At 38.9% G+C, this 15,238-nt stretch overlaps 1 protein-coding gene across 1 annotated transcript in view; it reads left to right on the top strand.

Moving 5' to 3' along the window:
- Adgrl4 (adhesion G protein-coupled receptor L4) overlaps positions 1–15,238 on the top strand; it is a 104,107-nt gene that overhangs the window by 43,422 nt on the left and 45,447 nt on the right. Inside the window, exons 3-5 of the mRNA XM_021158255.3 lie at positions 10,996–11,145; positions 13,946–14,095; positions 14,419–14,489. Of these exons, the coding sequence (XP_021013914.1) occupies positions 10,996–11,145; positions 13,946–14,095; positions 14,419–14,489 (371 nt within the window). The remainder of the gene's footprint in view (positions 1–10,995; positions 11,146–13,945; positions 14,096–14,418; positions 14,490–15,238) is intronic.

The raw sequence follows: 15,238 nt of genomic DNA, 5'->3' as shown, positions 1-15,238 counted from the left end.
CTTTAAAATGTTTCATTCAGTAGCTATCAATTCTTAAACATGAAAAACAGACTCAGATTTTAGAATGGGATACACTGTTCTCCAGAATACACACACACACACACACACACACACACACACACACACACACTCACAAGCACACCCCCACGCATACATTTATATATAAAGAACAGCATTTCCTATGCTAATACATATCTACCATATATATATACATATACATATATATATATATATATATATATATATGCATTATAGTCCACCCTAAGCAGTGACCAAAGAAAAATTAGCCCACAGATCCTATTGTGTCCAGACTATTTATTACACTACCCTCTCTGTATGGATTTCATTAGCAGACTATTTAGCACCTGTAAGAAGTTCTATCATTGCTCTCTTTCTGTGATTTCAGTTAACACTGGTTAACAATGGCATGTAGATAGCAAATGGAAAACTTGACAGATGAGTAACTGGAAAGGTTCAAACTAAGCAGGAGAAGCCTGGGATGTCAGCCTTCAGATAGGCATCATCTCCAAATACAGCTTTCCATGCAGTGTGCCCTGTCTGTCCATCACTCACTAGTAATCTCAGCCAATGATAGAGAGGCATCTTAGACCTTGTGTTCAAGAACCACTTATTTGACCTCATAGTGTAAAATAGGAATGCTAGGTGTTCAAGGAGATGCATATTCCCTAAGTGGAAAGGAGGAAATTTACAGGTTTAGAGAGAAAAAGTAATCACATACGTTCATAAAATATTTTTATTGTGAAGTTGCCAAGAACTATTGTATCATAAGATACTCTGACAGAGACATAGCTCCTACTGCAGAATCTTGTTGGAGATGCCTGCTTTTATTACTGTGATTTCTTTTGTTCACATCTTACTTTGTCTAGTGTGTAGGTTAAGCTTTCTCATTATAGTGTACAGGCAAAATACAGCACAGCATACCGAGTGCTCACTACAGCTTCACGCGTCCAGCAAGGGCATCAGCGGAAGCAGACACGCTGTCACTAAGGAGATATGGCAGATTTTATGTTTATAATCACATGGGCATCATCCCTGTAAGATTTACACGTAGAGTTTGTTCCCTATGACTTGTACCACACTATCTAGCCTTTACGTGAAGGTCTGAATTTCCTTACGTAGCCTTTATTAATCTTTCCTCTCAAACTTCATATATGATCCACTGTGTGCACCCTGTATCTTTGTAAGTGTCTTTCGGCAAGACGAAATGTTTTAGATGATTAGGGGATGATAGAGAATAATTTTATCTCAGTCTCTTAAACACACACGACTCTACTCTCTCTAAACTGCAGACTCCGAAACTCGTCTGCAGCAGTCCTTTGTAAACCATCAAGGTTTTCACATTGAGAGCTTGTAAGACCTTTATATCGATGATTTGATTCTCCCATTGCATATGTATCACTCCAATGATTAGAAACAAAAGTCAATAAAATGAGTTTCACAGAAGCGACTTCATAACCATCATTTGAGTCCCAGAGAGATTATGAGAATATTACTCATCTTTACTATCATAGCTGATGGGTACGAGAGAATGAAAACATTTCAGAATCACTGATTGATAGTCTTAAAGAAATGTGTCAGGATTTTGTCCCATCCTCGCATCCAATGAGCAAGAGAAACGGTTTCTAGTGTGTAGAAAAATAGGACTGTTTTCTCTTCCATCCCCCTCTTCTACTTGTATTCAGTGAGCTTGTTTTTATAATATGTGTGCATTAATAGTTCTGACAAAGAGAAGACCAAAAATGATAGGAGCAGAAAATGGGAGTATTTTCTTAAGTGCTACATTTTCCTTTAAAAAAAAAAGTAATTGCAGAAACTGCCTCAGAGGAGGTTTCGGGCTTGCGTTATTTGTCTTCACCTCCCCCAGTCCCAGCTTCTGCCAGCCCATTCGAAAGCAGAGCCATCTTCAAAAGCATATTTTTCTTTAAAAAAAAATCTTGGAATAATACTTGCTGTTTTGAACAGTTTAAAAATCACATTTCCATTAAAGAAGATCAAAAACACAAACACCTAGCACATTTTATTCTCGAATAAATCTGCTTTGTTTACCTTGCAAATTGTAACTTTTTCCCCACTGGATACTTTTGGCTTTCCCTTTAGTATTGGACTTATGGAAACCTTTAGTCAAAGAGATGTTAGCCTACACTAATGCTTCATGTCAGCAATGAGGAAGAGGAGAGCATTGTCTTCAGTATTGGATTACAGTCCCGTGTGTCTTGTCAATCAATTATCTAGCAGGTGCAAGTGTGCATGCATAGACGATTGGATTATTATGCATTGTATTGAATTATTTCCTTCCCCGAAATAGTGAGAGGTCAAAGACATCCCCAGGTGGGAGGAAGAATATGTTTATATTATTCTTCTCCATACCCTGGCTTGCATAAAGCAGGATCTTGACATCAGTTATAATGTGCACACAGTAAGGATGTCATGTGCACACAGTAAGGTCATCAGCTGTCATGTTCACACAGTAGGAACATCAGCTGTCATGTGCACACAGTAGGAACATCAGCTGTCATATGCACACAGTAGGAACATCAGCTGTCATGTGCACACAGTAGGGACATCAGCTGTCATGTGCACACAGTAGGGACATCAGTTGTGGTGTGTACAGGTGACCCAGCTCTTCATTAACTGATTGAAGCGTTCTGTTTTCACTGTGGTTCCCATTTCTTCCCTCTTGGTGGACAGGTCCTTCCCTCTTACCTCTTTACCTATATGTTTAGCTTGATGATCACCACAAAAATGCAATCCATGGAATGTAAAAAATTGAGGTGTCTGAGTGATGATGTTTTTACTACATTCTAAGTTCTTTAGTTTTTAAATTCTAAGTTTTCTAAGTTGTAAGGACTTTTCCAGTCCCACTGGGGGTAGAATGAACTGAGCAGCTGCCTGAAGATAAAGGGATAGACAATAATGCCTTTTGTTTTGCTCTGACCTTGACACACGGGACCTGCTTCATGCAGAATCACATAGTGGTGATGGTCATTTTAATGTTCCAATTTACAGAGGAGTACTTAGCAGTCATGACCAGAGGTAAGACGGGACCAAGAGGAAAGCTATCGTTCAAATTCTGTGCCTTTCAAGTTGTTATAATCAATTTTGAGCCTGGTCAATAGTATCTCAATTTTAAAGTCGTTTTCCTTATCTTTGGTGATTACATTTGAAAGTAGAATACAAAATAAAACAGTATTTCAGAGTATCCATGACCTATAAAAGCAGTAAAATTCACTTTTATTACCAATTGAACCATTGTAGTCTTGTGGTTTGTAGCCCCAAATCTGCCATCACTACCGTTCTTGAGACCCTAGGACTTAGAGATTTAGATGCTTACATGTTCCTTATTTAGAAACATTATTATGTTTGATTTATTATTATTTCTCAACAACGCAAAAACCACTATCCTTGAAGTCAGACAAAAAAAAAACTATGTCAACCTGATTCTGCCTCTATGCTGGTCTCATTTTAATCATCCCAGGTGGGCTTTCCTAGTAAAACAAGGAGATGGCAGCAAGCATCTTCTTATCATGACAGTAATTAAAATGCCCCAGTTAAGAAACAGGACCTGAAACACATGTTACTTTCCAGCCTTTGAATTATTGGTATAAATCATGCCGATCTAATCATTGTTATAACCCAATGACAAATAAATGATTGACTAGCCAATAACAACAGGAATATGGTACCCAAGACACACCCTGAAAGGATATTTCAGATGCAGTCATCTGGCTTTTGCTTCTGTAGTTATTGATAAGGTGGACTGAACCAGGTAAAACCCCAATGATTCTTGTAGTTACTGTTGAAAAGAAAAACAAAACAGGTGGAGGGTTCTTTGTACTCTCTCTGCCTTCACATCTTAGCCCGTCTTCTGGGCCTTTGTACTTAGCTGATTACAAAGAGAATAGTCTCCAAGCACCAACAAATTCATAAGGACCAGCAATATATGCTCACAGCTGCATCCACTGGAACTGAGGAGTCAGATAGAGAGAAAGAGGATGCATGCAGTGGGAAGTACGAAGGGAACAGTGGGATTCCCCCTCTTCTGGAATCTGACAACCTCAGAGAGAAAACAAGAAAGGCTTCAGCTCTCCCTCAGAGGCCTGTAAATTATGGCCAAGTGGTTATTATCCAATTGGCGACACCCCTGTCTATCTGAATAGCCGCGATTCATCAGAGCACCCTGATCTATACATTGTAAGGTAAATCTGCTCTCTTGGCTTGTGAAAGAACCACTCCTTCACTTCACCTATTTTTCTGCAAGTTAATAAAAAGGGAGTTATCATTTCTGCTCCTTTCTCCACAGCCCACTGAAGTATCCAGTTAATCTCTAAAGTACACAGATATCTTAAATGTTACGTCACCATGAACAAAACATAAAAACCTGCATTATACATCATCCCGCACAGTTTTCAATTCACATTTATTCTGCTTTGACCCCACCCATGTGTTTTGGGATGGGGGTGGGCCACTGACGTCAAGTTTGAAGTAGTGCTGAAGTGTAATGTGCCTCTTCCTTTACTCTGCGTTGGCAGCATCTTCAAGCAGATATGGATAGGTTCTACAGAGAACTTCACTAAGGATTCTTATGATTCAAAAACTGCTTGCATACTCAAATTCAATCTTAATTTTCTACTGCATAGGGTCTGTTGAAGGCCATCCTTGACCTAGTTCCAAATGCTTAGCAAGTGTTTGCCCACCTTGGTGCCACCTTCTCGTACTTCATGTTCAATAATATAATTCTTCTTAGTTTTTGCTAGCAGATATTTATGAAAACTCTTTTCCCTGGTTAAGTTTATTGTCGAGATAACTTTTCTTCATCCAAACAATTAGCTATAGTGTAATATCTGGTTCAGCTTACTTTCTCTTTGAGACCTCTGCAAATAACATAAATCCTGATGTCCAGAACTTGTCCTAAGGAAGCCATATCCTTAAATATAATGAATTAATGTAGAGATAAATTCAACATAGAGTCACTGCAAGTTAATGTAAGTGGATGAGATTATTAAAAACAAAAGAATCAGGTTTTAAATATGCATACATGTTATTGTGTGTGTGTATTTTATATATGCAGATATATGTATTATGTGAATGCATGTTTACCTGTATGTAGACATATGTCCATGTGAGTCCCGGTATTCATGGATGCCAGAGAAGGGTATCAGATCCCTCTGGAGCTGGAGAAAGAGATGACTGTGAGCAGTTTAATGTGAGTTCTAAGGACAGAACTGAGACTCTTTTCAAGACAGTGTGCTCCCTTAACCACTAAGCCAAGTACCAGCCCAAGAAAACAGCTTTTGTTTTCCTATAGTCTACCTATCTAAAGGAAATTTGTCTTCAAAGGTTAATTATAAAGCTAGACACTGCAATATTTAAGGGTATTTAAATAATTCATATTTATATATTAACTCTAAAAATAATTTACCTATCCACTATCTGGAGGTTACTTTCAGATTAATGGTGTTTTATTGGACAAGATTTGAGTAGGAACTTCAGGGAGTTTGCCAGTATAATATATCCAGTTTGTGAAACTCAGACATAGCAAATATGTTTAATTTCCTAGTTCTTGATAAAAAAAAAAAAGCTATGAGGTCAAGTGTCCCAAGCTATGCTTAAAGAACAATCCAAACTCAGTATCAACTTTTTTGTATTAATATGTTTTACAGTATTAATAAAGACATGTTGCAATTAAATAGCACATTGATATGTTAATTTATTTTAGAAACCACTCGTTTAGGCAATGTAACATGGCTCAGTTGCATAAATCTGGTACTTCACATCTAGTCAACCCTTTCCCTGTGCATCTCTGCATATTATTTTTGTAGCGGTAGCCCACATGGGAGTCTAGCCTCATCATTTTCTATATCACCAATAACTGATCTGTTTAATATAAACTTCCCCCAATATTCTGTGACAGGATTCAAATTTAGAGATATAAATGAAAACTTTTATTTTAATAAAAACTCAATTATCTGCTTGTGCGGGAAGTTACCTTCAGAATGTGAACTCTGACAGGAGGGCACAGATCCTGACTTTTTGATTAATTTTTACTGATTTCCCAATATAGACATTCACATTTGGGAACCCGGAAGCCTCCATAAATATTTCAGTAACTAAATGATTGACTCAAACCCAATGTGGGAGACATATTTTCCATTAACCCAATTTAGGCGCCTTGTGTGCAATTTATGGGGTACTCTCAGTTAATTTCATGAAGGAGTTTAGCTTATGTTGTATGTAGGCATGTGCACAGGCATCTGTGTGTGTGTGTGTGTGTGTGTGTGTGTGTGTGTGTGTGTATCTGTGTATCTGTGTATCTGTGTATCTGTGTGTCTGTGTGTCTACACAAATTTAAGTGCACATGTGTGTGCATGTGTGTGTGCGCATGTGTATGTGTGTGAATATGTGTGTGCATGTCTTAATTGTATTATATGGATATAGATGTGCATATTTCTGCTTTCAGAGAATGTATATATTTGCATAATAATATATAATGATTAGATAAATGGAGGCAGCAAAACTTTAGCTTATGCGCAGGCACAGTGAAAGACTCTTCTACATGCAGGCATTTGAGTTAAACAGAGAAGTGAAGTCACAAACATATACCCAGAAAGCAAATTTCCAACTTGAAACTTAACTGGATGTAACATTTGAACCTTATCCCACCCTACTCTATGGTGGGTAAAGCTCTGTCAGGGTTTGCAGTCTACAAGACAATCCTATTTCTCTCAAAAGCTGACTGAATTTCTCAGTACTATGTTCCAGTTGCCGGTCCTCTTAGACTCCCACATACCACATTTTTCTGTGAGGGGTGAGAATCCCCAAGGATTACGCACCTCAGGAAACAGTAGTAGCGCTATTCCAGATATTGGGGGAGCCTAACAGGTAATACTGTGATTAAAGACAATTTTAATTGTGTTCTGTTTTCTAACTCCTCGGTCTCCAGAAAACTTCTATCGTCACCTCATTCCAGGTTTACTTTTAATATTCTCCAATTCAAAGGAGACTCTATTTTCACAGACAACAGAGAAAACAGACACACACAAACAAATGAGTAGTACGATCTTCAACATGGTAAGAGGAGTAATCATTGTCATTTAAAACCCTTTCTTCCAATCTTCATTTCTCCTGAGATGCTACAGAATGGGCCGAAGCCTCAGCTAACTCCCTTGTAGCTCTTCTAGGGAGTTTGTAAACACAGTAAGTGTAGCAAAACCCAATCCTCAGTCCTGAGCCCTATTTTTCACCTGTTTCGTATGATGGATTATTCAGTGAAAAACTCATTCTCTGGAAACAATGTTATTTCTCACCAATTTTGTGGTCCATAAGGATTATGCTTGTCTGAGAAGCTACTGTGCAACTCCATCCACTTTCTCAGGTTCTATAGTAATTCTCATTGTTCACTTTGATAATCCTGAGGGAGTTCATACAGAGCCATAAAGCTATTTCCTCTTAGTATTATTGTCACCTTGTAATGTAGTGCTTCTGACAGGCAGTTCAGTTAAATCTTAAATGTGACGTATGTAGCAATCATAGTTATTAAATATCGATTAAAAGAAAATGAGGTTTCCTACTCAGAGCAAGAAGTGATTCAAGAATACTTTAATGTTGGTATGTACTTAAGTGCAGCCCCTCACACATGACGTAATTGTTGCAGGTAGGTGTGGGTGAGAGCATTGTGAGTTATATCCATTCCTCTGGAATCACAGCAAAACAGAAAGTCAGGTACTCAGCTCCCAGGATGAGTTGAAAGCCAGCATGGCAAAATGGGGAGACTTAAGCACCAGAAGTGAAAGCTACTAAAGACTGAAGAGTAGAGATTATCATGGCTCCCTTACCCTCTCTCTGCAGCCACGCTTGCTACTCATGTGGTTTTATTCTCTACTTATCTTGAATTTTCCACAAAACTGTAGAGTTTTTTGTTTTCTGGGAGTTGAAAATACTAAAATCGAATCTCATTTTCATGAATAATTTCCAATAGTCAAACATTTTTGCCTTCTGCATTCTGTAGACAACATTAGAAAATTCCATCCTTAACAATTTTTGTCAACTACTTATGACCAAAGCCATTGTATAATCACACTTTGAAAGGAGATTACAGTACAAATGCTGTTGGATTTACCAGTCATAGATATGGAATACGGCATGTCCTTTTAAATTAGAATTAGTAAATAACTTGAGATTGCGAAGGTTGTGCCTTCTTTTGAGTAATTTTGTATTTTTAGTACAAAGTCAAGGGCTGGTAGTAGCAAGGAAATAGGGCCAGTTATTAAAACTTCACAGTCAATCTTAGACAGACACAGCTGAAGTTGAACTTTCATTAGAATGGAGGCCAGCATTCTTTATCTCTTAGACAACTTTGGCAATTACAACAACATGACATCCTACGGACTCATTCCTCTGCATCCTTCAGCAAACACACACTCAGGGCTCCTGCAGTGAGGACCTCAGCAAACATTGAGGTATCATTGGTAGCCTTGGTGCCACTACTACCTGTACATGCATTCCCTCATCGTTGTGATACACAGCACTTCTGCATTGTGTGCATCTGCTTACTGTGTTACAGGTACAGTGTACAAAAGATGGTTAGGATATAAAAGCAGTAACCGCCATTTTCTTAACTCTAGAAAAGTAGAAACAATGTAGATGTGTTAGGTTCAAGCCATTTTGTGTGGGGCAAGTGGACTGTGCCCCAGACAGAACTGGAAAGGTTGAGCAGGCCCAAACCCCAGGGAACCTCAGAATTGAGAATGAGACCAAGCTCTACTTGTTCTGGAACAAGTAACTATGACACCCCACTGAGAGGGCCATGGCAATCAGTCACATAGGAGCAATACCTGAAGTCCTTACCCATGCAATTAGAGCATCCCTAACATCTCAGAATAAAATGGGAAGCATTTACCCATAGATCCCACCCTACTCCAAAATGTGTATAAAGTCTCAATCCACATGGAATGTAGGGTGCATGAGTTATTTTACCAAGAGTCATATGAGAGTGGCTGTTGTATTGAGTTGCAACACTCGAGGGCAGAGTTTTCTCTCCTGAAGCATTCACTGCTGGACCTTGGATCCAACCAGCAGGCTGGGCTGATGCCCTTGATGCTGGCCACTTGTCTAGAGTCTCCATCTGTGGTTCTTGGCTGCTTGCTGTTGTTCACCGCAGCCACTATTGTGGCTGGCATTAGCACTGCAGGTAGCAAGAGAGAACCTGGCTACCTGCCCTTCAGGGTCTTTCCTTCAGACAGCTGCAACACTTTGGTGGATACAGCCAGACCAGAGGCCCAAGGAACCTTTTGTTCCTGCCAGACCAGAATCCTCGAATTTATCTGTTCTTGTTCTGCAGAGAACACCTGGAAACCCCTGGAAACACCTATCACAGACTGAGTTCTGCCTCCCATGAGAAGCCGTAACACCCTAAGCAGCATGGGAGCCAGGCAGCCAGGCAAAATTAGCATGGATCTCGCTGCAAGATGGACCATTTTTATTTTGTCTATATCTACTTCAGCCCATTCTGAGGTGGGACGTTTCTAAACCATGTTAGGTAGAAGACAGACACAGTGAGGTCCTGAGGACAGTAGTTCCTCTAACTGCTCAGACATTCTATGTGGACTAGCACCTACCATTACTGTGTTATCTCGAGCACTTCCTCCTGGAAAGCATAGAGCAACAATATCAAATTCAGTAACGCACTTCTGATTTTTTAAAGGACATTTACATTTTTATTAATCTAATACATACCAACTACTAACAATAATAAGCTGTCGTTATGACCTTTTTCTCAATGTATGCAATGTATTTTTATCATATTCAACTCCATTATGTGTTCTCATTTTTTTGTTTTTTGGGAACGCCATGTGTAAGCATTGCACCAATGCCACTTGTCCCTTTGTAACGCTTCTGAGTCCCCACCTTGACTCTCACCCAAACTTAGTCTTAGTTAATTTCCTGTCATATATGTGTAACAATAATAATAATATATGTGATTGCGTTTATATGCGTGTTATATGTTATATGTATGTAACCATTGTGTGTCAGTGTGATTGTAAGAGCCACAAGATTAGGGTGTCTGCTACTAGTGAATGTCCTCTAGACACTACAGAGAAACTGCACCCATAAAATCTCAACAGTATGATTGCCAGAACAAGACATACATAATGACATCACCAGTTGACACATCAAGGCGGATGAGGAAAATCATGAAAAGTCCTGCCTCTAAGTGAGAAGCCACAAATGGCTGCTGAGAGGAGGTCATCAATCAGCTTGCCTCAGCAATGAGCTCTCACCAAGAAAGCAGTCCTCGACATACACATCTGAGCAATGCTGCATGGACGCATATCCACCTTTGATTGAAATGTATAGCTAAATATATACATCAGACTAAAGTTCAAGAAGTATTAGTTTCAGAGGATAGCTGACATTATTTCATAAACTCTTAGTGCTAAATATAAAAACTTTTCATGAGCTTACTCTTGAAAGCTAATAGCCCAGGACACTACTACACTACATTATTGTAGTTAGCATTATTAGACTATGATATTGCCAGTTTATATATTCGGGAGCTGACATGCCCTATTTGGTGATAGGATGGCAGCCATCTGGGAGGACATAGGTGAGAGGCTATCAATTAGAATGAAGATTCCTGTGGCCATGGTGCCTATGAACTCACAGAAGTTTGATTTACTACTTAAGGTCTTCACAAGACCAGACTCATCCACATTCAGTTGTGAACAGAGGGAAGGCACCATGGGGTCCAGCCCTCCCTTGGGAAGCTGCTGGCAGAGGACAGCTAATGAGGGAAGGCGAGCCATTGTCCTCAGGGGTGTCATGACTAGGAAACTGTTCGTCAGTGAGCTCCAGGGACTGCTCCACACTTTCTTGTATTTGTTGGTGTGAAATCACTAACCACGTGTAATATTGTTATGAGGAAGCAAACGAGTAGAAGAACACTAATGTGAGAAATTGCTTCTGAAATATTTGCAGATATAGATGAGTGCAGCGAGTCTTCTGTCTGCGGAGATCATGCTGTGTGTGAAAACGTGAACGGGGGCTTCAGCTGCTTCTGCAGGGAAGGTTATCAGACTGCCACAGGGAAGTCACAGTTCACACCTAATGATGGCTCTTACTGCCAAGGTAACTTATAGCCTTCAATCTTAAACTAGATAAAATATTTATGGCATGTTTGTAGAGTATCAATGAGGCATACTCCCAATGATAAACAAGCCAAGGTTAAAGAAAGAAAAGGTCACGAAGGAAATCAAAAACAAGGAGAGGAGATTGATAGTAAAATGGGAAGTGTATGGGAAGAGGGCAGGGAGTGGGATCAGATGGGTGGATGAGAAATCAGGATGAGAGCATATGACATCATCAAAGAACAGGCTTATGTATGACATCATCAAAGAACATGTTCATGTATGACATCATCAAAGAATAGGCTCTGGTGCTGCGTAATGTCCTCTGGACATGACATAACTGCTGCATATACAAACTCACAGCACCTCTGGTTTCTTACACAAGATCACTGCAAAAATAACTAGTTTAAAATTCGACCGTGGATCACAGAGGGTCTCCAGGCCTGACTTCTGTGGAAGAAGCTGTTGGTAGTTGATGGCTGCTGGAGGTGAAGAGTGACTCTTCCTTAGGAGTATGGCCCCCTGATAGGTTCCTCAAGTTCCAGTGGAATGGTCCACATCTATACAGACAAGCATAGCAGCACCAATTGAATGCATAGGCTAAAATATGTGAAAGAAGGGTAGAGGGAGAGAGAGATGAGAGACTGAGGCGCAGGGAGAGAAACATGAAGGAGAGTCTTGGTGAGAAGTGGAGTGGAATGGGTATGATCAAAGTATAAATCTATAAATTGTTCTAAGAATGAATATTTTTTAAATAAAAAGAAACCCAAGACAGTATTGAAGAGACATAGGAAGAAAATGTGATCATTAGACATAACCACCATGTGGATTTAAAAGCCCCTGCACCGCAGGATGGAGAGAGTTGAGTTTACAGAGGAATGTTCTTACATTGCTTGCAGGTCGGTTTTAGATAAAGCTCATGATAATGTTGCACGTTTAAGGAAATCAATTTCTTGTAGAATGGACACCTCTAACATGACAAAATACTGATAGAGAAAGAATGTGTTAACTGCCCACCCATGAAATAATTTGAACTGTCTGTGGTGTTTAATGGGTCTGCACACAGCCCCATTTGGGCTGCTTTGCTATTTGAGTGCAATATGTGCTTCTAACGCATCACTGGGAGAGGATGGGGCTCCTTGGTGACAGTCATGGCTGCCGGCCTGCAATCACTGAACTTGGAAGACTATGGCCAAACGATAGTCATGCCATCAAGGGTTACATAATGAACTCTAGACCAGCATTGTGAGAAGTTTGTCTTATCACAAGATTAAAAAAGACTCTATGGCTTGAACCCCACATTCCCCACCTGGTTGACTTTATCTTCTCTCTTGTCTTGTTCTTCCTACCTTCTATGTAGCTTGGAATGCACGGATTGGTGGTTCCTTCGATCCATGAGTCAAAACTCTGGGTGGTTCCTTCGATCCATGAGTCAAGACTCTGTAGCTTTTTCCATTATTCGTCAGTATAGGATTAATCTCTGTAGAATGATAGTCTCTGGGCCTACAAAGGAAAAATAAATGAGAGTGTTCTTTTAGAGGCTGTGTGCTTGAGTTTCTAGATAATGCACACCATAGATATGTAGACAAAATCAGGAGAGGGATTTTCTAGCCTTTCACCCTGGTAATGTTCCTTATAATCTAGTACCACCACCACTCTAGCTAATGTAAAGGTCTTCAAGAACAGAGCACAAGGCTCTGTACTGACTTTCTTTTCTGTGCTTTGAATTCCACATTTTCCTGTTGTATTTTTAAATGAAAAATTGGGAACAGCTGAATTTAAGACAACAGCCTGATGACATTTTAAATTAGACTTTAATAGCCCCCTTCCTTTTTATTCTGGTAAAATGGTACCATGCCATTTTGTTATTTTAATAATCAAATTGTAAATTAAAATTGCAGGTTCATTCATTAATCTAATAGAAAGTGTTTCTAAGATGCCAGAGCTGGGCTCAACACACACACACACACACACACACACACATTAATTTAAGGTAATGATCTGGACTATTCAGTTCCTTGGAATCATTCCCCAACCTGGCAGCATATTTATATTGTATTTATAACTTGAAGGCACATTTCACTGCAGTGTGTAAAATTTTAAATTAAGAATATAAATGATGTGAGCCTAAAAACCCAGCACCTTTATTACAGTGTCAATATATAGCTACTAAGAATTTCTGACTTAATTCTGTGCAATTTATTACTTCATCCATACTCAACTATGATGATTGCATATTAGAATCATAGTCCAAATGTAATATGAACAAAAGTAATCAATCGTAATAAATCTTAAGAGAGTTGAATCACATAATGTGCTGGACCTTAGTTTTCAGTTAAATCACACCCAGAAATGAAGCTTCAAAGAGAAAATGGGCCCATCTTTCTCCTCCAGATTCCTTTAAACTGAGTTATCATCAGTTCAGCCTAAGACTAGCAGGCAAATAATTTTAAGTGCACTTTGAAAAATGAGTCTTTATTAAATTAGAACTAACTGTTACATCTTAGATGATGGGAATAGATTTGCTGACTTTGTTGATGAATCATGCTACTCAGAAAACAATTTGAGAGTACGGCCCATGAATAACATTTTCAATACTCTGCCAAACTGGATTGGCCAAATTAGAGTTAAGAAATGCATGCAGCCGGTTTGTTCTCTCTTTCCCCACATGATGGGATTTCCCCTGCTCTCCTATATCTTGTGTTTTGGTGTGAAATCACTAGCCACATGTAATATTGTTATGAGGAAGCAAACGAGTAGAAGAACACTAATGTGAGAAATTGCTTCTGAAATATTTGCAGATATAGATGAGTGCAGCGAGTCTTCTGTCTGCGGAGATCATGCTGTGTGTGAAAACGTGAACGGGGGCTTCAGCTGCTTCTGCAGGGAAGGTTATCAGACCTCCAAGGGGAAGTCACAGTTCACACCTAATGATGGCTCTTACTGCCAAGGTAACGTATAGCCTTCAATCTTAAACTAGATAAAATATTTATGACACGTTTGTGAAGTGCCAATGATTAAGAAAGGTGTGTTCTTTTTGCTTAGTGGAAATGGGTGCACCACATTGAATGCAGCTCACATTCATTCCTTCTTCCTTCAACTACTTTCTTCCATTTTCAGTGATACATTATATATTCTGGAACTCAGATGGATTCTCGAATGTTAAAGGATGCATTTTTAATGTTTAAATGAACCAAATCATCCAAGTCAACACGATCAGCTTAGGAAAAATGGTTTGTAGACTCACTGTGGAATGTGTTTTCTTTTTCTGCAGAAAGCATGAATTCAAATTGCCACTTAGAGCATGCCTGCATCGCTGCAAACATTAATAAAACTTTAAAAAGAGTAAGTAGACACTTTAGGTTGAAATATATTTTATTTTGACATTTTGATCTCAGTTAGAAAGTGCTACCAAAGTTCTACTCAAAAAGATCAGCAGTTGGACCTCCTGTAGAACTGAAACTGTTTTCACACAGCCATGTAAGTATGACTTACATTGCAGATAGAATTAATTCGAAACTTCCAAAGCATTATAGAAGACTTTATCCTGCTTAATTTATGCTTTTTTTTATTATTGCAAGTATTGGAGAATTATTTTCAACATGAAAGGAAGTTGTTGGATAAAATGGTAAAAACACACATAGGCTCAGATCCAGTACCACATTCCAAGGAGACATCGTTTAATGCAACCAGATTCTGTACTTCAAAGTGAGCACTTCAAAGAGCAAATAAAGTAGGACATTCATAAACTTGTTGTTATGCGACTGAGACTGGGGATCACACCATTTGGAGCGAACTCTCAGCAAAGCTACTTCCATTTTATCAAAAGCTAAGGACCGCTGTGGTGGAACATAACCAGATTCAGATTATTAATTAATAACTTCTTACTTTTGACATCAAAACTGATAAGAACTAATAAATCTAAGTATTGGGAAGGGTTTACTGACTAGGATATATGCTGCAATAAGGATGTTATTTTCAAAATTATTTTTTTCAATTATCCCTTCAAGTGAGCTCTGCTTGTCTCTGAAGTATACTCAATAATTCCCAGTTACTTGGGAATTATTTCTAAATAAATTCTTTTTTCATTGCTA

The sequence above is a fragment of the Mus caroli genome, unplaced genomic scaffold (assembly GCF_978045245.1).
Source record: "Mus caroli unplaced genomic scaffold, Mus_caroli_1 scaffold_3, whole genome shotgun sequence".
NCBI lineage: Eukaryota > Metazoa > Chordata > Mammalia > Rodentia > Muridae > Mus > Mus caroli.
The sequence above is the reverse complement of the archived record's forward strand: the minus strand, read 5'-3'. Positions and strand labels throughout refer to the sequence as shown.